This window comes from Mobula hypostoma, chromosome 3 (genome assembly GCF_963921235.1).
Source record: "Mobula hypostoma chromosome 3, sMobHyp1.1, whole genome shotgun sequence".
NCBI lineage: Eukaryota > Metazoa > Chordata > Chondrichthyes > Myliobatiformes > Myliobatidae > Mobula > Mobula hypostoma.
Genome location: NC_086099.1, coordinates 151,785,032 through 151,806,908, shown reverse-complemented (window position 1 = coordinate 151,806,908; position 21,877 = coordinate 151,785,032). Strand labels below are relative to the sequence as shown.

The 21,877-nt window shown below is 40.5% G+C and overlaps 2 protein-coding genes across 10 annotated transcripts in view; one reads left to right on the top strand and one right to left on the bottom strand.

Moving 5' to 3' along the window:
• Positions 1-9,853, top strand: part of invs (inversin) — a 269,090-nt gene extending 259,237 nt beyond the window's left edge. For all 5 annotated transcript variants that reach the window (XM_063043885.1, XM_063043890.1, XM_063043889.1 and 2 more), the window contains one exon: positions 9,717-9,853. In XM_063043885.1, the coding sequence (XP_062899955.1) occupies positions 9,717-9,832 (116 nt within the window). In that variant the 3' untranslated portion in view covers positions 9,833-9,853. The remainder of the gene's footprint in view (positions 1-9,716) is intronic.
• A 24-nt stretch (positions 9,854-9,877) lies between these two features.
• tex10 (testis expressed 10) overlaps positions 9,878-21,877 on the bottom strand; it is a 94,511-nt gene continuing 82,511 nt past the window's right edge. For all 5 annotated transcript variants that reach the window (XM_063043893.1, XM_063043891.1, XM_063043895.1 and 2 more), the window contains exon 16: positions 9,878-13,805. In XM_063043893.1, the coding sequence (XP_062899963.1) occupies positions 13,710-13,805 (96 nt within the window). In that variant the 3' untranslated portion in view covers positions 9,878-13,709. The remainder of the gene's footprint in view (positions 13,806-21,877) is intronic.

Sequence of the window (21,877 nt, the reverse complement as noted above, 5' to 3'; positions counted from 1 at the left end):
AAGTGGAACACTTTGCATCTATTGATCATAATGCATTAGTTTCAAAGTAAATATGGAAAAAGGTAGGTCTGGTCTGCAGGTTGAGATTCTAAATTGGAGAAGGCCAATTTTGATGGTACCAGATGGATCTAGCAAGTGTGGATTGGACAGACTGTTTTCTGGCAACGCTGCATCTGGTAAGTGGGAGGCCTTCAAAAGTGAAAGTTTGAGAGTACTATACTTGTAGGTGCCAGTCAGAATAAAAGGTAAAGGTAACTGGTTTAGGGAACTTTGGTTTTCAAGAGATATTGAGGCCCTGATTAAGAAAAAAACCAGAGGTGCATAGCAGATATAGGCAAGTAGGAATAAATGAGGGGCTTATGGAGTATAAGAAATGCAAGAGAACACTTAAGAAAGAAATCCCAAGAGATAAAAGAAGGCATGATGTTGCCCCAACAGACAGGGTGAAGGGAGAATCCAAATGGATTCTGTAGATATGTTAAGAGCAAAAGGATTGCAAGGGACAAAATTGGTCCTCTGGAAGTTCAGAGTGGTAATCCATACTTGGAGCCAAAAGAGATGGGGGAGATCTTAATTGGATTTTTTGGATCTGTATTTACTCAGGAGAAAGTCACAGAGTCTATAGAAGTGAGGCGAATTGGTATCGACTTCATGGACTGTATACAGATTACAAAGGAGGAGGCAAATCAGGGTGGATAAATCCCCAGGGCTTTACGTGTTTCTTCAGACCCTGCAGGAGGCCAAGTGCAGAAATTGAAGAGGCCCTCACAAAGCATTATTTGCAGCAGGTGAGGTACCAGAGGATTAGAGGGATAACTAATGTTGTTCCACTGTTTAAGAAAGGCTCTAAAAATAAACCCAGGAAACTGTAGGCTAGTGAACCTGACATCAGTAGTGGGAAAATTACTGGAAGGAGTTCTAAGCGATTGGATATATGAGTATATTGGATAGATACGGACTGATAGCCAGCATGGCTTCGAGCGTGGTAGGTCTTGCCTAACCAATCTTATAGAGTTTTTTGAGGAAGTTACCAGGAAAGTTGATGAAGGCAGGGCAATGGATGTTGTTTAAATGGACTTTAGCAAGGCACTTGACAAGGTCAGGAAGGTTCAGTCACTCAGCATTCAAGGTGAGGTAGTAAATTGGATGAGACATTGGCTTTGTGGGAGAACCCAAAGAGTGGTAGTAGATGGTTATCTCTCTGATTGGATGCCTGTGACTGGTGGGATTGATGTTGAATCTGTTGTTTCTCATCAATATTAATGATCTAGATGATAATCTGGTTCACCTGATCAGCAGATGACAATGGAAATTGTGGGTTGTAGTGGACTGCGATGGAGAGTTTGTAGCGGGATCTGGACCAGTCGGAAAAATGGCAGATGGAATTTAATGCAGACATGTTGCACTTCAGTGGAATCAGCCAGCGTAGACCTTACACAGTGAATGGTCGGGCACCGAGGAGAGCGGTGTAATAAAAGGAACTGGGAATACAGGTCCATAATTCATGGAAGTGGTGTCACAAGGTGATCGGGTTGTAAAGAAAGCTTTTGAAACATTGTCCTTCATAAATCAAAGTGTTGCGTACAGGAGATGGGGTGTTATGTTGAAGTTGTACACAACATTGATGAGGCCTGATTGGAGTATTGTGTGAAGGTTTGGTTACCTTCCTACAGGAAATATATAAATAATGTTGAAAGAGTGTAGAGAAAATTTATAAAGATGTTGCAGGGACTGGAGGACCTGAGTTATAAGGAAAGATAGAATAGGTTAGGACTGTATTCCTTGGAACATTGAAGATTGAGGGGAGGTTTGATAGAGGTATACAAAATTGAGGGTTGTACATAGGGAAAATGAAAACAAGCTTTTTCCACGGAGGTTGGATGGAACTATAACTAGAGGTCATGGATAAAGGGTAAAAGGTGAAAAGTTTAAGGGAACATGAGGTTAAACTTCTTCATTCAGAGGGTGGTGAGACTGTGGAATTAGCTGCCAGCACAAGTGGTGCATGTGAGTTTGATTTGAACGTTTAAGAGAAGTTTGGATAGGTACATGAATAGTAGAGTTATGGAGGGCTATGGTCCTGGTGAAGGTCAATGGCACTAGGCAGATTAAGTGGTTCAGTATGGACTAGAACTGAAGGGCCTGTTTCTGTGCTGTACTTTTCTATGACTCTATTCCATTGATATTGCTTTCAGGAGTGTCTGTGATCATATACTACCTCCCTCTCCTTTAAAATTCTCTTTAAGACTCATGTCTGACCATACCTTAGATGGCTTTGTTGTGCATCTCATTAAGCTTGGCACCGATCTTCTGTAGATCTGAACCATCTTGGAAAATATTGTTAAAGGTATTGTGGTTGTTACTTAAATTGAATATAGGCAAATTGAATTCTTCTGTTGGTACTTTGATAACATTTGCCTACACTTTATTCTTGTCATTCTGAACACTGCTGTAGTTGACCTTGAGTCGTGATTAGTTACTGATGACCAGCGTAGGTTGCAGCAGAGGATATTGTAAGAGGAGATGTTAACTTTCCGAATATTGATCAAGCTTTGCAAAATTCATACATGAGGGTTTTCAGAGCGGTATGAAGAGAAGCAACATTACTTGATCTTAACTTGGGGAATGAGGGCAAGCAGGTGATTGAAGTGTCCGTGGAGGCATTCTCTTTAAGACTCATGTCTGACCATACCTTAGATGGCTTTGTTGTGCATCTCATTAAGCTTGGCACCGATCTTCTGTAGATCTGAACCATCTTGGAAAATATTGTTAAAGGTATTGTGGTTGTTACTTAAATTGAATATAGGCAAATTGAATTCTTCTGTTGGTACTTTGATAACATTTGCCTACACTTTATTCTTGTCATTCTGAACACTGCTGTAGTTGACCTTGAGTCGTGATTAGTTACTGATGACCAGCGTAGGTTGCAGCAGAGGATATTGTAAGAGGAGATGTTAACTTTCCGAATATTGATCAAGCTTTGCAAAATTCATACATGAGGGTTTTCAGAGCGGTATGAAGAGAAGCAACATTACTTGATCTTAACTTGGGGAATGAGGGCAAGCAGGTGATTGAAGTGTCCGTGGAGGCATTCTCTTTAAGACTCATGTCTGACCATACCTTAGGTGGCTTTGCTGTGCATCTCATTAAGCTTGGCACTGATCTTCTGTCGATCTGAACCATCGTGGAAAATATTGTTAAGAGTATTGTGGTTGTTACTTACATTGAATATAAATGTGGAAACAATGAACGTAGTTTGATAAGTTTCAAGGTAATCATGGAAAAAACAAAACTGGTCCTTGAGTTAAAGCCCAAAAATGATAGAAGGTGGTTTTATTGTGTAAGACAGAACCTAGGAGAGATAGATTAGGACATTTTTGTTTGAAAGTGATATAGTGAGAGTTCAAATTCAGCACATTATTTTAAGAGTAAAAGGGAAAGATGGTAGGTTTAGGCAGCCCTGATTAATGGAGAATGCAGAAGAATTAATGGAGGAAAAGGATGTCGGGGATGGGAACTTGTTCATTGTAGCTGTTTGTTCACTTGGGTTTATAGGAGAAAACTCAGGCATTTAGGAGGGCAGAAAAGAGAAAGCTGAAGAGATTCTGGAGGCTTTAGTAATGACCTTTCAAGAATCAACAGATTCTGGCATGGTTCCGGAGGACTGAAAAATTGCAAATGTCACTCCACTCTCCAAGAAGGGAGGGAGGGAGGGAGGCAGAAAGAAGGAAATTATAGGCCAGTTAGCCTGACCTCAATGGTTGGGAAGATGTTGGAGTTGATTGTTAAACATGTGGTTTTACGGTACTTGGAGACACATGGCAAATAGGCCAAAGTCAGCATGGTTTCCTCAAGGGAAAATCTTACCTGACAAATCTGTTGGCATTCTTTGAAGAAATTACAAGCAGCATAGGCAAAGGAGAATTGGTGGATGTTGTGTACTTGGATTTACAGAAGGCCTTTGATAAAGTGCTGCACACAAGGCTGCTAAACAACGTAAGAGCCCTGGTATTACAGGAATGATACTAGCATCGAAAGAGCATTGGCTCTGTTAGAGTGATTTTTGGGTTTAGGTCATTTACATTTAGCAAATGGCTTTGGCTACCAGTCTTCTGCCTTTAAATATGTATTGTGGATTTAATTTGGAACAACGGATTCCTAAAAGCTGTGAATCCCAGGCCAGATGATGCTGGTGTCTGTGGTATGGAGGCAGATTAGATGGTGTGAAGGTTGTATATGAAAGGAATGAAAAGGTTATCATACGAGGAACGTTTGACGGCTCTGGGTCTGTACTCGCTGGAATTCAGAAAGATGAAGGGGGGATCTCATTGAAACCTTTCAAATGTTGAAAGGCCTAGATAAAGTAGATGTCGAAAGGATGTTTCCCCTGATGGGAGAGTGTAGGACAAGAGGACACAGCCTCAGGATAGAGGGGCACCCTTTCAAAACAGAGATGTGGAGAAATTTCTTTAGCCAAAGGGTGGTGAATTTGTTGCCACATGCAGCTGTGGAAGCCAGGTTGTTGTGTGTATTTAAGGCAGAGATTGATAGGTTCTTGATTGGACATGGCATCAAAGGTTATGGGGAGAAGGCTGGGAACTGGGGTTGAGGAGTAAAAAGGATCAGCCATGATTGAATGGTGGAGCAGACTTGTTGGGCCAGATGGCCTAATTCTGCTCTTATGTCTTATGGTCTTATATGGTTTGAAAGAAAGCATTGTTCATACATTGTAAATATGGAATTGTCATTTGATAAAATATTGAGCCAGCAGACCTTTCCACCGAAAGCGTCTCCATATGATGCCTGCTTTACCTTGTTTTGTCGAATAAAGAAGGTGCTTTGTATCTACCAGTAATTTTCTCCGGCGATTTCATTCACGCAACAACAAGCTGATGGGCAGGAAGTGAAAAGTGGGAATAAAGGGATCCTTTTCTGATTGGCTGCCAGTGACTAGTGGTGTTCAACATTTGGATGACAGAATTAATGGCTTTTTGGCCAATATTGCAGACCATACGAAGTTAGGTGCCGGGACAGGCAGTGTTGAGGAAGCAGAGAGGCTACAGAAGGACTTAGATGGATTAGGAGAATGGGCAAAGAAGTGGCACATGGAATACAATGTCGGGAATTGTACGGCCATGCACTTTGGTGGAAGGAATAAAAGCAGACTATTTTCTGAATGGGGAGAAAATTTTAAAAATCCGAGGTGCAAAGGGATTTGGGAGTCCTCATGCAGGATTTACTAAAGGTTAATTTGCAGGTTGGATCAGGGTGAGGACGGTGAAGGGGACTACAATATAAAAGCAAGAATGTAATGCTGAGGCTGTGTAAGGCACCAGTGAGCTTCATGAGCAATATTGGGCCCCTTATTTAAGAAAGGATGTGCTGACATTGGATAGCATTCAGAGGAGCTTCAGGAGAACGATTCTGGGAATGAAAGTGTTATCACATGAGCAGCAATTGAAGGCTCTGGGCCTGAACTCGCTAGAATTTAGTAGAATGAAGTGGTGGGGCGGGGTGGGGGGGGTGCAGTCGCATTGAAATCTATTGGATGTTGTAAGGCCTAGATAGAGTGGATGTGAAGAGGATGTTTGCTTTGGTGGGGGAGTCTAGGACCAGAATAGAGGAATTTCTTTAGGCAGAGGGTGGTAAATCTGTGGAATTCATTGCCACATGTGGTCATGGAGGCCAGATAACTGGGTGCTTTTAAGGCAGAGGTCGATAGGTTCTTGATTAGCCAGGACTTGAAAGGTTATAGGGAGAAGGCAGAAGAATGGCGTTAATAGGGAAATGGATCGGTCAGGATAAATTGGCAGAGAAGACTTAATGGGCCGAATGGCCTACTTATGGTAGTGATCTTGGCAAGTAAGAATAAGAAAAATCCTGAAACTTTTAATTAAAAAAAAATTAGAAGTAAGAGAGTAGCTAAGGAAGGAATAGGTTCTCTCCAGAGGGATATGAGCAAGCTCCTAAATGAATACTCATCATCAGTATTCACCAGGACATGGAGGCTAGAGAGTTAAGGTAAGCATACAGTCTGGAATATGCCTTTATCAAGAAGAAAGAAGTACTAGAGATAATAGAGTACACTAATTAGATAAATCCCCAGTCAGATAGAAGCCATCCCAAGATACTATGGGAAGCAAGAGAGGAAATTGCTGGGGCACTGATGGAGTTTTGCATCTTTGTTAGCCTCAGGTGAGGCACCAGAGAACTGGAGAATAGTTCATGTTGTTCAAATAGGCTAGTTGTGATAAGCCTGGAAACTACAGGCTGCAAACCTCACATCAATTGGTCAGTTGTTGGAAACATTTGGGAAGTTGAGACTGATTAGGAGTCAGGCATTGTTTTGTGCAAGAAAGATCCTGTCTCCCAAACATTGATTTTATTTAGGAGCTTTTTGACTAGGAAAATTAATGAGGGTAGATGTGTTGTCCCTACATGGAATTTGGCAATCTCCTGAAAGGTCTCCCATTATAGTTGGGGCCAAGACTTGTTTGCAAACTAGAGCCAAGATTGCCTGGGTGTAAAAGGAAGAGGTAGTAGTGGATGGGTAATTTTCTGGCAGGAAATCTGTAACTAGTGTTGGACCACAGAAATCAATCTTGTGATCTTTGTTGTTTTTAAGTTTACATGACATGAAAATTTGTGAAATTATAGATAGCAACGAAGATTAAGGATACATTCCACATTTATCAGCTGGAAAGTTGGGCAAAGTGGTGACCTTATTACAGGTTTGTAAAATTTTGAGGTGCGTAGGTAAAAATGATGGAATCTTTTTCCCAGCACAGGGAGTCTACAAATAAAGGCTACAGGTTTAAGGAGAGGGGAGAAAAATGAAAGAGATCTGAGGGGAAAGTTATTCACACATTGTTGGAAAAAACATAGAACTGAAAGAGGCTATTATGAACTACTGTAACTCAAACTAACTGTAGTTCATATTGGCCTCTTGCAGTTCTGTTTTCTTTGTGTTCTCGCCCATTCTTTCTTGTTGTAGATTGGCGGCTGGTGGTTTGGGTGATCTGCTGGTTTTTGTGCGAGGGAGGGGTTGGGGGTTTGGGGTTCGCGAGTTTTTGTTTCTTTTCTTTTCACCACCAACATTGATGAGCTGGGCTGAAAGGGTCTGTTTCTTTGTTTCATGATTATAAGTATATTCTCTCCACAGTAAGTAATTACCTTAGCTGTATAAACTGATCTGCGAAAGCAGCAAGAATAAATTTAGGGTAAAAGAAAGCACAATTTTAAAAAAAGTCAACAGCAATCCAAAAAAAATGTACACTTCTGTAAATTACTTTACCTACACAATAGTTCTCTTACAATGGGTATACTGCAGGGATTGGCACCTGGACCTTGTTTTTTGTAAGTTTTCAGACAACATGAAAGTTGGTAGATAGTAAATAAGGTTAAGAACACAGTGGAGCATTGATCAGCTGGAAAATTGGGAGAAGCGGAGACCTTATCACAGTTTAGAAGATTTTGACAAACATAGAAGATGGTTAGAATCTTCTCCCCAGGAAAGGAAGTCTAAAACTAGCAATTAAGGTGAGAGGGGAAAATTTAGAAAGACGGCCAAGTTTTGGTTAATGCTTTAGTGGATGCAATACTTATTCAGATAGCTTTTGTTAAAAAAATATCCAAGACCAAAGACTCTACATGGTCAGCGCACCTCCCATTTAGACTCATTGCCCACCAACTTTAGTACTCAAATTCTATGGCTGCCGTATTAGCAAGACTCCAGTAGTATCTCTAGAACAAAGAAGCACAAGAGCAGCAAGATTATTGGAAACCATTCATACTGTTTTTTTCTCCATATTGTCTAAACCTTAAAATATTAGTTAAATTGTGACCTTGCTTCAATAGTGTAGGGTTCCCCACAGGACCACAGTGAAAGGTAAATACTATAACGCTACTGGCGCTTCATACATGATGAGACCTGGGTTCAGTAGTCTTATAGCCAGAGGGAAGAAGCTGTTCCCCATCCTCACAGTTCTTGGCCTGATACTAGTTTCATAACGGATGATCTCACCTGGTCCCTGAACACCACCTCTTTGGTCAAGAGTGCACAGCAGCGTTGCCACTTGCTGAGGAGATTGAGACAAGTTGGGTTGCCCCCCACCCCTCCAACCATCTTAACCAGTTTTTACAGGAGCACCATCAAGAATGTCCTGACCGGCTGGTATCACCATCTGGTAGGGGAGCTGCAAGGCATCTAACCACAAGTCCTTATAAAGGGTCATGAGGACTACTGAGAGGATCATCAGAATCTCTTGTCCTGTTTAGCAGGAGCGCTGCATGGGCAGGATCCTTAGCATTATAAGTGATCCCTCCCATCCATCCAATGATCTCTTTGACCCTCAAGCAGGAGGTACTGTAGCATTAGGACAAGAACTGTTAGGATAGGAAACAGCTGCTTCCCCCAGACTGCAAGACTGCTGTACTCCCTGCCATCACCCAGGTCTCATCACAAATGGAGCGCCAGTAGCGTTACAGTGTTTACCTTCTACTGTGGAAGGTAAATTAACTTATTTGTTAATTTATTAGTGATAATATTACTTTATGTGTGAATTATGTGTACTGTGTTATGCACCTTGGTCCAGAGCAATGTTGTTTCGTTTAGTGGCATACATGCATACAGATGAATGACAATAAACTGAATTTGAACTTGAAATGCTATTGTAACAATGGTGGCATTTCATGGAAACTGCTTAATATCATTAAAAGTTGAGAACACAATAAATGGGTATTTTGCCAAATGTATTCATGCTGATCAAGAAAAATCCTGATCCTACTTTTAATTAGATTACTGGTCCAAAAGGTTCTGATTGTCAAAGTCTCGAGCAACATTTCCTGGGAGTGAGTTCAAGACCCCCCCCCCCCATCTTCCTCTGGGTAAGATTTCTGCATTTCCCTCTGCAACTAGGGACAAGTTCTCTTGAGTGAAGTCAAGGCAGTTCCTTTAGATTATTTCATTGTCTTTGGATATATATATTGCTACAATCTGAAAATAGCACAGCTGTGATCCAAAATGCTCAATTTTTAAGCTGGCGATGTGAGCACTTATAACCCAGAATTCACGGTAATGCTGCTGTTGAACAGTCTACTTGACAGTCTTAGAAAAATGAACACAAGAATTACTTGAAATTATTTCCAAGAATGAGTATTTTTTTCCTTTTACCCAGTGAAACTTTTGGAAGAAAACATGGACACTGTACCAACCATTAGAAGACACGTTGTGGAATCCACACCCAGAAAACTGGTTCATTACAGGCATTAGCCAGTTGTATTAAGTGACATTCACCAGACAATGAGGAGCTTTCATATTTATCACTAATAATAATCCTAAAGAACTTTGATCAGACATCACTGGACTTAAATTAAAATAAAATAATGTGCAATTTTCTTCTTCCAAGTGCATGGCCTCACTTTTTTGTCACTGATGTTTACTACATCATCCCAGGTAGTAAACAACAATCAGAATATCACAAAATGCAACATCTCAAAAAAAGTTATTCTTTAATAATTTAAGTTCCCAGCAGCGCAATGGTTACCACTGAAGAGATGAGAGCAGAATACCAATTTTCCTATTGAGCGACATCTGACACAGAACAAAATCAGACAATTTTTGTACTTCCAGTGGCAAATACAAATAATGGAACGTTTACAAAAGTTATGCTTAAAATGAACAGTCATGATTTAATTTTCTCTACTTTTATCCACAGTGAGTAACCTTCAAAATGTTCAGCTCCTGGGAAACACTGGAAATTCTAAACAGTTCTCTTACAACATGCGACCACACACATCAGGGATGACGCATAAAACTAGACCCAAAGAATAATGCAGCAACGCAGGACTGTATCATTGGATATGGTGTGAGAATGTGCTCATCTCAGCCCCTATGACTGTACGGGTACTCCTGGAAAAAAGTAGGGAAGAAACAAGCATCCCTACACTTACGCATAGGCTTGCTGATTTAAAGAGCAAATTTGGGACACATTCTTAAGGACATTCCAGGATAAAAATCACTGAATATACCAAAGGAAATTAAAACTCTTAAGAGATCAGCTGGCTGAAACCATAGAAGCTGTGTGACAGAAAGCAGCCATTCAGTCTATTGTGCCAGATGTCAGCGATCTGAAAGATGGATGTACCAGTTTCCACCACTCTGCTCTTCGCCCATTCCATTTAAACATTTTCAGAGATGTGTCCATGTGTGCAGACCATTCCAGAACATTTAACAATGTCAAAATACAAAAGTAATCTCACCAGCTCTTTTGTTCATTTGAAAATCTAGCTGCAGGTCCTTTAGATATCAATTCAGTACCCGGTAGAAACAGATTTTCTTATCTACCTCAAGATATCGCATGCCTGTCTGGCCTTTAATAGTCTTTTTTCCCAGTCTCACAACTAAAGCCTTTCAACTCCAATTTGATCTTACAGCATCTGAAATATGCCACAAGATATTTGTGCATTTACTAATACCTTTGTTTTTGTACTTTTAATTGCTAGTTGTAAAACCAAAGATAATATGTCTTAAAAGCTTTTCTAAGTTTTCAATAACATAATTTGACCTTTTTAAACATTATTGCTCATGTACTCCTTTGAAAGCTTTTTTTCAGTTCATTTGTATTCTCCCATCTTTCCTTATAAAATATTTCACCTCAGGCATGTTAAAACAGTTGCTTGGTTGCATAGCAGAAAAAGGTCCTTTGGCCCATTATATTCATGTAGGCTATCAAATACCTATCAATGATATTCCCATTTTCCAGCACATGGCCTGAAGCCATAATCTATATATTTTTTTCTTAATGTATTCTCAGATCAGAATGCAATAGATCTTTTGCATAACACATATGTAGTACTCCTACTTAACTGCTTTCAAAATGTGCACCTGCAGATGTGGTATACAGCACTGTTAATACGGCACACTTGGGACTTCAGTGGTGGGCTGATGAAAAAGCAGGAAATGGCACTCTGGTGAGTGTATGGGCAGCACAGGACATGGGGCTAAGGCAAGTGTAAAGGAAGTGTGGGATTCGACACCCTACTGGGTATGGAAGGAGCATGAGAGAGAGAGTTCCAGTGAGCTCATGAAGAAAGATTCTGGTGAGCTTAAAGGGAAGGTGGGAAACATCACCATGTGAGTCACATACCACATTGTTGAGCCTTCCGAATAATTGGACAACAGATGATCAGTTTTATTACAATATCATATACAAATTATGTAGTTTTCTTCTTGCAGACATGATAAATCTTGATTATTTCAGCTCTTTACTTATAGTAAGAGTCTACAATCAATCCTTCTGTTTTGGCCTTATCTCACAACACTTTCACTTCAAATGTTAATGCTAAAAAAAATTCTTTATGGATGCAGTGTTTTCCATGCGAATGAAGTTTGCCATGTTGTTGACCTTAAATATTAATGCTTTGCTGATGCAGCCTGACCTCCTATTGATTTCTAATACCTTTTTTCACATTTCCAGCACCTGCTTTTTATTTTTAAAACCCTTTAATCAACAACTTCCCTTCGTATACTGTTCTATTGAGAACATGGGCGCTGTTATATCTTGAGAAAGAACTCTGTTCAAGATAGGCACCATGAACCTAAACTTCTCCCTTCAACATACTATCTCCAACCCTATGTTAATCATGGAACATAATTATAAAGTGAGAATTTCAGGAATCTAGGTTCTGGGATCAAAAACATTTTCTCTTCTCCTTTTGTTGATCCCCAGCTCCAATTCCTACCTGTATGAAAAGGCATCCATCTCCCTTCCTCAATCTGTTTTGTAAGAATGATCTCAGATAGTATCCATTTTCTAAATGCTTCTGAAATAACTTTGCAGGAGCAATTATAGGCATTCCCTGCACATGCTCCTTTATATATTTAGTATTTTAATACTTCCAGTTTAATTATAGATCAACTGCAATTCAAAGCTGAACTCCCATTTAGCTCCTTTTCAGTTTTTTAATTCTTAGAATGGATTTATTATTAATTAAAATGAATTTTACATAATAACTGCAGCATATAATGATAGAGTTCTTATTCAGACCACTTAGACAATCAATGTATTAGGTACTCGAGTCATGTAAGGGCTCAGGCAAATTAAAGTTCCTAATAGTGAACAGTTAACATAAAAGTCAAAATAAAATGTAGCCTCTATAGTTGTTCTATATGCATCTCCATGGAGACTCATTCAATCTGCTTTTTCAGTGGAATTTATTTTTAAGTGACATATTTGAGACCATCCATAAATTGAAGCATTTTCTTACAAAGTCATGCAACAGAGAAAAAGAATAACCAAGAATAAATATGAAATATTATTGATGAGCTGTTAATAGCTCACCCTTCAGGTAGCCAAAGCACCTAGTGTTCAGTACATCACCTCAAATGCCTTTTAATACCTGCTTCAGACTGAATACTGTCGAAAGTATACTATACAATAGCTTGAGCATTGAATATTACGAAATATAACTCCTGAAAATTGTTATGGCTTTGGCACACATGTTTATGCTCGATTCAAATTCAACTTTTTTGTAAGTCTGAATTAAAATCAGGCAAAAAAAAATCCTCTATGCTATATACTTAAAATCTTATGTCATTTAGTTTACATGTTTTTAAATGACTTAACAGAATCATCTGGAAATTTAAGCATATTTATCTAGCTCTCATATTTGCTGTACAATTTCAATGTGGTTTTATTATGTACTGCCAATTATGATAGAATAGAATTGTTATTCCTATTGCATAAGATCTCCCGAACTATTCGTGTGCAAGCACCAACTATAAACAGTCCATTATACTTCAAATTTGGGAAATCTAAGTTGATCACAATAGCAAACAATTATGGTTTGCGCAAATGGTACAAATACATTTCACACCCACACCTTACCCGACTTGTGCTCCAGTATGCTCCATCTGTGCTTAACCATGTGAAGAAAACCATGTTATTATTCAGTTAAACGAGGTTTTGAATCAGAAATGCCTCATATTACAGATGTTATTTTTGTAATTTTTATTAAATGTATATACATTTAAAAGTTTTTATTCATATTGTTTATTAGTGTAACAAAATAAATGATTACAAACAAAACCTAACAAATCTCTGAACTGTAATTCCTTAATAGTTGGAAGGATACATAATTAAGGGTGAAATTGAAAAATTTATTTTAAAAAATGCTATGCAAAGTATAGAGTATTTTCATAACCATATAATTGTGTTTTGAAGACAAAATCCAATTTGAACAAAGCTATACAGCATTAGGCATAGCTGTAGTTGGTTAAGAAAATTTAATAAAATGGCACATACAAATTTAAATCTTAAAGACTTTGACAGAATACAACCTTGAAAGGCTTTTACACAAGATTCTGCAGATGTTAAGAAATCCATCTGCAACCTTGAAAGATTATTATTTTTAAACACAAATTCCCTGCAAATATGCTGAGTATATGCAAATTTTTAGGAAATTATCCAACAAAATGAGTATATTACTCTTGATATTACATGATCCTTGACCATTGGACATGTTTGAGTTCTTATCATTAAGGATTTCATAACATACTTATTTATTATGAGAAACAAGATTGTCAGCTTATTCTGAATATCTATAAACTTTGTTCTCTAACTATGGAGATGTAGATCCCCCATACCCATATTTGGTTTTATGCACACACTTCTTAAAGAGTTGGTATTAATTTTCCAGGATTTCATTCTTTAATAGGTCGCTGGGAAACTGGCTGCAAGGTAGATTCTGAAGCAGTAATGGAGATCAGTTAACCACTGCTCTTGGAAATCATCAGTCTTGAAGTTCTGAGAAAATTTAAAAAAAAACAATTTCATGAAAAAATATTAGTGATGACCAACAGATTCCAAAAATTTTCTTTTGGGTTTAAAGAAAAAACAGTACCTTGCTATTATTTCTTTAATATCGTATAAAATACTGAAACTACTGCACCTTTGCCTACCTTAATGCAACAGAAGTCAAACCTTTAAAGTCTCTGTCTTTTACCTGTATTCTAACTTCTGCAGGTCAATAAATTTAAACTAAACATAGCTGACAATTGAACATTGAGTTAAATAAAAATTTCAGATTATTAGATCTTTTCCAGTAAGATGGCAGCATACTTGCATGTAGCGGTTTCTATGGGGTCAACCAAATGTGTTACTGTCTTTTTTAAAATGTATTCTTACGTATTTAAATTTAATTATCTTGGTCACTTTTCTTGTGATCGCAAGACCCTGTTGGACATTGGTGGCGTGGAATGTTGCACATCGAATTTATTGGTGAAAGGCAGAGGCAGATGACATGGCAACTGAGTGACCTTGGTCATAGCAAGTACCAGGCCTAATGTTGCAGTGTTGCCAGTTTGCAGCTGTCCAGGGCAAGGCACTGGAGTCACACTCCACCAGAGGCAGAGGCAGTATGGCATGGCGTCCATGCTGAAGTCAGTGCTGCCAGTTTGCAGCTGTCTAGGGCAAGGTGCTGGAGTGAGACACTCCACCAGAGGCAGAGGCAGTATGGCAAGGCGTCCATGCTGGAGTCAGTGCTGCACTAGTGTTCGCTCGGCAGAAGACAAGCAGTATTGTGGGTGGCCTCCTCTTGTGCCAAGTTGAGGCTACCCTCTGGGTGGAGGAGCAATACCTTATATTTCATCAGGGTACCCTACAACCTGATGGTATGAAACAACACACATAAAAGTTGCTGGTGAACGCAGCAGGCCAGGCAGCATCTCTAGGAAGAGGTGCTGCCTGGCCTGCTGCGTTCACCAGCAACTTTTATGTGTGTTGTTTGAATTTCCAGCATCTGCAGAATTCCTGTTGTTTGCTGATGGTATGAATATTTATTTCTCCTTCCAGTTAACAAACTACACCCCCCCCCCCCAAATTCTCTATTCCCCACTCTGACCTTTCACTTCTTCTCACCTACCTATTACTTCTCCTGGGTCTCCTCCATTCTTCCCTTTCTCCTACTGTCCATTATCCTCTCCTATCAGATTCTTCTTCTCCCCCATTGACCTTTCCCACCCACCTAGCTTCACCTATCACCTTCCAACCAGCCCCTTTCCCTCCCCCCACCTTTTCATTCATTCATCTTCCCCCTTCCTTTTCAGCCCTGAAGAAGCGTCTCAGACTGAAACACTGATTGTTTATTCTTTCCATTGATGTTGCCCAACCTGCTGAGTTCCCTCAGCATTTTGTGCATGTTGCTTTGGATTTCTAGCATCTGTAGATTTTCACATGTTCAGTATTGTGTTCAACTTGAGAGTGCTGTAACATTCATGAACTCAGGGATTTGGACGATTATTATTGTGTTTACCATATTTTATTGTTATCTTCTACATGTTATATGTGCCTTGTGTATGACTATTGGTACTGTGTTTTGCACCTTGGCCCTGAAGGAATACTGTTTCATTTGGCTGTATTCATAGGTATTCATGCATGGTTGAATGACAATTAAACTTGTAAGAATTTTACATTTGTTGCTTGGTCTTTTACTGATCTTGAGCTAATTTAACACTGGAAAAGCAATAATCATTAGAATTCATATTCAGCAACTCATAAAAGCATAATGGACTATCAGCAAAATTAGGACGATCTATAATGTCACCGATGTAACTCTTCCTAAATGAAATATTTGACAACTTATCACATATTGATCACCGATTTCAATGCCAGAACCCTAGCAAGGTGCCAATATCTCAGGAAAAAATGGGAGAACATTTGCAAGAAAGCCACACATTAGTTGACTGTGTTTACCATCAGGCAGTGAGAATGTGTGCATCATCTGCTGAATCGTATATTGGTAGATAAATTAGTTTTTGATTTTTATTTCATTCTGTGTGCTCTACTCTGACCCACACATTTGAGTGGTCCCCTAGTGGCAAGTTACTTCCCACCCCGCAAAACAAAGCAAAATGGAGCAGTAATGCATCACATTGCTAGGGTTACACAGCTAGATGTTACATTCAAGGAGCAGCTCCTGAAAAAGGGCAAAAAGAACACAAAATCCATTTGTCTGTCACCTGGCTGAAATGGAATTCAATCTGAAGGATTAAACAGCAGTACCCAATTCACGTGACTCTATGCCAGATATATTATTTAACACATGAAAATTAACATGTTCAACTATACATAAATATAGCTTCAACTCCTGTAAATACACGAACTGGACCTCATGCATGGATCTACACACACAAATCAATTTCTCTAAATTCTGGTACCAATGCCCTTGATTTCCCTATCCATTTTTTGTTTTCCCTTATCTCTGATAAATTGTGGGAATGCTATCCTTTCCTCTTTCCCCTCCCAACCCCCACCACCACCTCTAGCTGCCCATCATCACCTTCCTCCCTCTGGTTACCCATCTCTTTCCCTTTATTTCTTGGTCTACTGTACTCTCCTATCAAATTCCTTCTTCCTCAATCCTTTGCCTCTTCCACCTATCACCTTCCAGTTTCTCACATCATGCCCCATTTTTTCCAGCTTCCCACCCCTCTCCATCTCACATGAAATCACCTACCACCCACCAGCCTGAGCTCCTCCCCCTACCCTTTCACTCTGGCTTCTGTTTTCTTCTTTTCCAGTCCTGGTAAAGGATCTCAGCCCAAAATGGCAACTGTTCATTTCCTTGACTGGCTCAGTTCTACCACTATCTGTGTATGTTGCTCCAGACTTCCAGCACACGTCATCTCTCTTATGTATGGATTTGACATGTGATTGTAAATTTTGGAAAAAAACATTTTTAACTTTTAAATAGAAATTTCCAGTAAACGTCTTTGAGGAGATGATGAGGATAATTGATGATTTTGGCAGTGGCTGTTATATACATGGACTTTAGAAAGATAAGATGAGCTTTATTTGTCACATGTATATTGAATCAAACATAGTGAAACGTGTCACCACGTTTACAATGCCAACATAGTGTTCCCACAATCGACTAACCCTAAAAGTGTACATCCTTGGAATGTGGGAGGAAACCCGAGCACCTGGAGGAAACCCATGCAGTCACAGGGAGAACATACATACTCTTTACAGACAGCAATGGGAATTGAACCCTATTTGCTGGTGCTGAAAAGCATTACCATAAGTCCTAAAGACAAAGGAGCAGAATTTGGCAATTCCACATGGCTGATTTATTATTCCTCTCAACCCCATTCTCCTGCCTTCTTGCTGTAACTTTTGACGCCCTTACTAATAAAAAAACCTATCAACCTCAGCTTTAAATATATCCAAAGACTTGGCCTCCACAGCCATCTTTGGCTATGAATTCCGCAGATTCACCACCATATGGATAAGAAATTCCTCATCTATGTTCTAAAGGGACATCCTTGTATTCTGAGGCTATGCTCTCTGGTCCTAGACTCCACTACTATAGGAAACATCCTCTCCACATCCACTCCATCTAGGCCTTTCAATATTTGATAGGTTTCAATCAGAGCACCCCTCATTCTTCTAAGCTCCAGTGAATACAGGCCCAGAGTCATCAAACGCTCCCCATACGTTAATCCTTTCATTCCCGAGATCACTCTTGTGAATGTCCGCTGCACCTTCTTCAATGCCAGTCCATCCTTTCTTAGATAAAAGGCCCAAAACTGCTTACATTACTCCAAATGTAGTCTGACCAATGTCTTACAAAGCCTCAGCAGTACATTCTTGCTTTTATATTCTAGTCCTCTCAAAAAGAGTGCTAACATTGAATTTGGCTTCCTTCGGTGTGTATATAGTTAGGAGAGAGGCTGAAGAGAAGGAACTCCAAGGTAATAATCTCTGGGTAACTCCCAGTGCCATGGGCTACTACAGGCAGGACTGGAATTTTAGCACAGATGAATGAGTGGCTGAGAAGATGGTGCAGGGGGCAGGGTTTCAAGTTCTTGGATCATTCCAACATTTTCTGGGGAAGTGGTGACCTGTACAAGACAGATGTGTTGCAAGTGAAATGATATCCTGGCTGGAATGTTTGTTAATGCTACTCAGGAGGGGTGAAATTAATTTTGCAGGGGGGTGGGTACAGGAGTACCAGGTCAGTGGGTGAAGGACTAGACAGGAAGGTAGATGTCAGGGAAAGCTCTGAAGGGTAAAATCAAAATAACAGGTACGGTAGGACAGATAGTTTAAAGTATGTGCATTTTCATGCTAGGAGTATTATGACTAAGGGTGAAGAACTTAGGAGCATGGATCAGTACATGCATCTACGATGTTGTGACCATTACAGAGATCTACTTGGCAGGAATGAGTGATTAATTGTCCTGTGGGGGTGTGTGGCTTATTTTGCTGGTCAAAAGCTGCTTCCGATGTGTCGATCGAGATTGGCCAGTTGAAAAACTGCAGCTGCTCTTCCCGTTGGCTGTCTTGTGTACCACGACACCTCGTGTCCAGTTTCATACACCTCGGGGGTACAGAGAGTAGCACACGTGAAAGGTTCACTCTGCCTTCCTTTGTCTCTGCAACCATCAGGAAGGTATGCTTTTTTAACTAAGTGTCTGTTAAATATTTAGTTCCGTTGTTTGTGTAACTTGGGGGAACGTAAAAACTTTTGGTCAAAACTTTTTACTTTTTGTAAATAAATATACTTACTCACGGTCAGCATTTTCTGCCTCACTCACCAAACCCGTGAACCTGCTTCAACATGACACTTTGGTGCTGTTCCAGCAGGGCTTGGTGTTTGAGCAGAAGATACATTGCTTTAAAAGGTTACTTGAAAAAGAGAAACCCCATATGAGAGATGCTGATAAACATCAAATAGTAACAGTGGAGACTATGGGAGTCGTGCTAACCTACTAATGGGTTATGGAACGTCAGTAGATTGGTCAGATCAGTTAGATTTTGCGAGGATTGAAAGCAGACACCACATTGTGTCCATTCCTAAAACGCTGAGTTTTCCCAGGAGAAAGGACAGCCAATAAGATTTTTTTCTGGTGGTTTGCAGCAATCGTAAGACAGCAGCACAAGATGCTTGTGGGTCTTGAGGGTGAGGTGGAGACCTAGATCAGCGCTGGCTGCATCATTATGAGAGAAGTGCTGCTGACAAACCAGACATAGGATGCAAAGTTAAAAGTTAAGGATATAGAGATAGCTTGTCAGTTAATGGAAAGTACAGCAATTAGAGCTTTATTGCGGTGGGGCAATGATCCTACTGTGACGGGAGATGGGGATGTCTGGCTGGATGATGAAAATGAGGAAGAGAGGGTAGCGTGGAGTCCTAGGTTTATCCCTTGAAATGATCATTCTCTCCCCTGCATACTCCAAACAGTACGGGCCAGGCCAGTGATCACGTGTTCCCACACCCGCCATGGGAGGCATCGGCCTGTGACTTCTTCGCAGGAAGGGGAGGAGGAGGAAGATCATGAGTGTGTGGGACATGGCAGAATGGGCCCCTTCAAGACAACAGAGATCAGGGAGTTCTCCGCTAAGGAATTAGTGAGCTCAGGGGATAGGTGCAAACAGAAGCCTGGTGAGTCTGGCCGTATTGAGGAAAGGGGATGAGCGGGATACCAGAGTGATCCTATTGTTCCAACAGGGGATAACTAACACCCTGAAAACGCTGCTTGCATCCCTGAGCACAATGCATCACTAAGGGATTGAGTAGCAGCAGCAGTTAGATTCAAGTATTTGAATTCCTTGATGGAATTTAAAAACCCAAGCAGAATGGAGCACAGTTGAGGGAGGCACTAAAGCCCTTCACCAGTGGACTTATTACAGAATTATACAGCAGTAGTGATAGCCCGCCAGAGGATGCTAAACTAACATTTGGCATGATAGGACATGTAGAAAGAGCAGTGGCCTCCTTTTTAAAAGGAACAGTGCTGTCTTTAACAGCAGCAGCTATTGGTAGTCTTGTAAGTACAGCGATTCAATTATTACGAGGTTTGGAGTATGTAGATGAAGGTGCGCATAGCCAGGTAGAGAGGTTGGATAAGCAGCCAGGGAGTGAGTGACCCTGCATGCCCTGTAAGGAAATGTTTTTGGCGTTGCTTGGAGCAGATAAACAGGGTTCCCATCCCCACCCTCTATGCAATATGGAGGGAGTTCTGCCAGGGGAAGAAAGAAAAGGAGGCCATTAATGGAGATGGGTCATTCTTCAAGCTCTCTCCCGAAAAGGGCTCTTTCTGTCCTCTGCGGGATTCCTTGTATTCCACTCAGGATTCCCTATATCCTGTGCTTGTGGCATTACAATGGGCCGTGTCTGACCTTCAGCAGCAGTGGGAATCTTGGGGTGGGGGGGGTAAGCGCTTTTGTGCCTCATCCTCACAGGGAGGGCGTCATTTGACCTGCATCCCTCTTTCCTGTAAATAGTATGCACAACTTGGATGCGGAGAAATTTGTAAAGTGTGGCTACATGTGGCAGTTTGCTTGAGTGTATGTGAGGGTTTTGCCTTTAAGAGACTGTGTGTATGTGTTGGGCCCTGCCCCGTTGCTTTCTTCCCTTTCGTTTTGTTCTTGGATAAGCACTTTTTTTTTGTGGGAATTAACTGTCTGTTCTAAGTTTTGCAGTTCCATGAAGTTATTAAAGAAGAAGTACAAGCCTGGGTTTTCTGTCTTGAATTCTTAATCTGTTACTTTTTTTTGTGTTTTTAATCTGTTACTTGTTTCCCATGCAACTGGTTTTAGAGATAATTCATGTTTTACACTGGCCAAATAAAATTTGAGTTGATGGGACAGAAATTTGGGCAACTTTCTGCAGGATACGAGATGCCCACGTTTCAGAGGGACATAAGCATTTGATTGGGGGGGAGGGGGATGCAATTCTTGTAGTTTTTATTGTTTGCATTTTCTAAAACTGAGAAATCAGTTTGTATCTTCCTGCATTACAGAATGGCAAATTGGCGGGTGGTGGGAGATACTGTGATATATTCCTGGGGATGGTGTGTGAATTTGCACACTGGACCAATGGGTCAGATTGCTGTATTTGATTGAGGACCCCTTACTAAATCGTGGAAGGGTTCCACTAATTATTGATCCCTTTTTGCATTCTATTTTGGGGGAGCTGGGAGGGAGTAGTCTATTCCAGCCTACAGACACAGAGTATGGCAGCAGCTCTAAGGGGCTTGAGTCTCAATAGCCCTGGTGGAGTAAGTGCTTTAAGGGCTGCTATTTCCCTACGTACCATTTGTTTAACTCCAAGGTTTCAATTCTAAAAGTATTTCCCCACCTGACAGGGAAGGGAAAGGAATGTTGGTGCAGACAGTATGATGAGCATAGGTCAAACCAGTCAAGGGGAAATCCTGGAAACTATAGACTGGCGAGTCTCATGTCAGTTGTAAGGAAATTGCTGGAGTAAATTCTTAGGGACAGGATATATAAGCATTTGGACACCCATGGTCTAATTAGGGAGAGCCAGCATGGCTTTGTGTGGGGCAAGTCTCATCTTACCAATTTGATTGAGTTCTTTGACAAGATGATGAGAGAGAGGTACAGCAGTGGATGTTGTCCACATCGATTATAGTAAGGCGTTTCACAAAGTCCCTCATGGGAGGCTACTCCAGAAGATTGGAATGCATGAGGTCCGCACAGAGGACAGAGAGTAGTGGGTGAAGACACTTATTCAAGATGGAGGTCTGTAATTGGTGGTATTTCACAGAGATCTGTGCTTTGGCATCTGCTGTTTGTGATCTAAGTAAATGACCTGGATGAAAATGTAGATGGGTATTTGCAGATGTAAAATGTAAGTTTGTGGATGATACCAAGATTGGTGGAATTGTGGAAAATGAAGACCGGCAAAGAATAGAGTGTAATATAGATCAGTTGCAGAGAAACGGAAGATGAAGTTTAACCCAGATAAATGTGAGTTGTTGCACCTTAGTAGGGCAAATGCAAAGAGGCAGTACACTGCTAAGGGCAAGACCCTTAACAGTACTGATGAGCAGAGAGATCTTGGGGTCCAA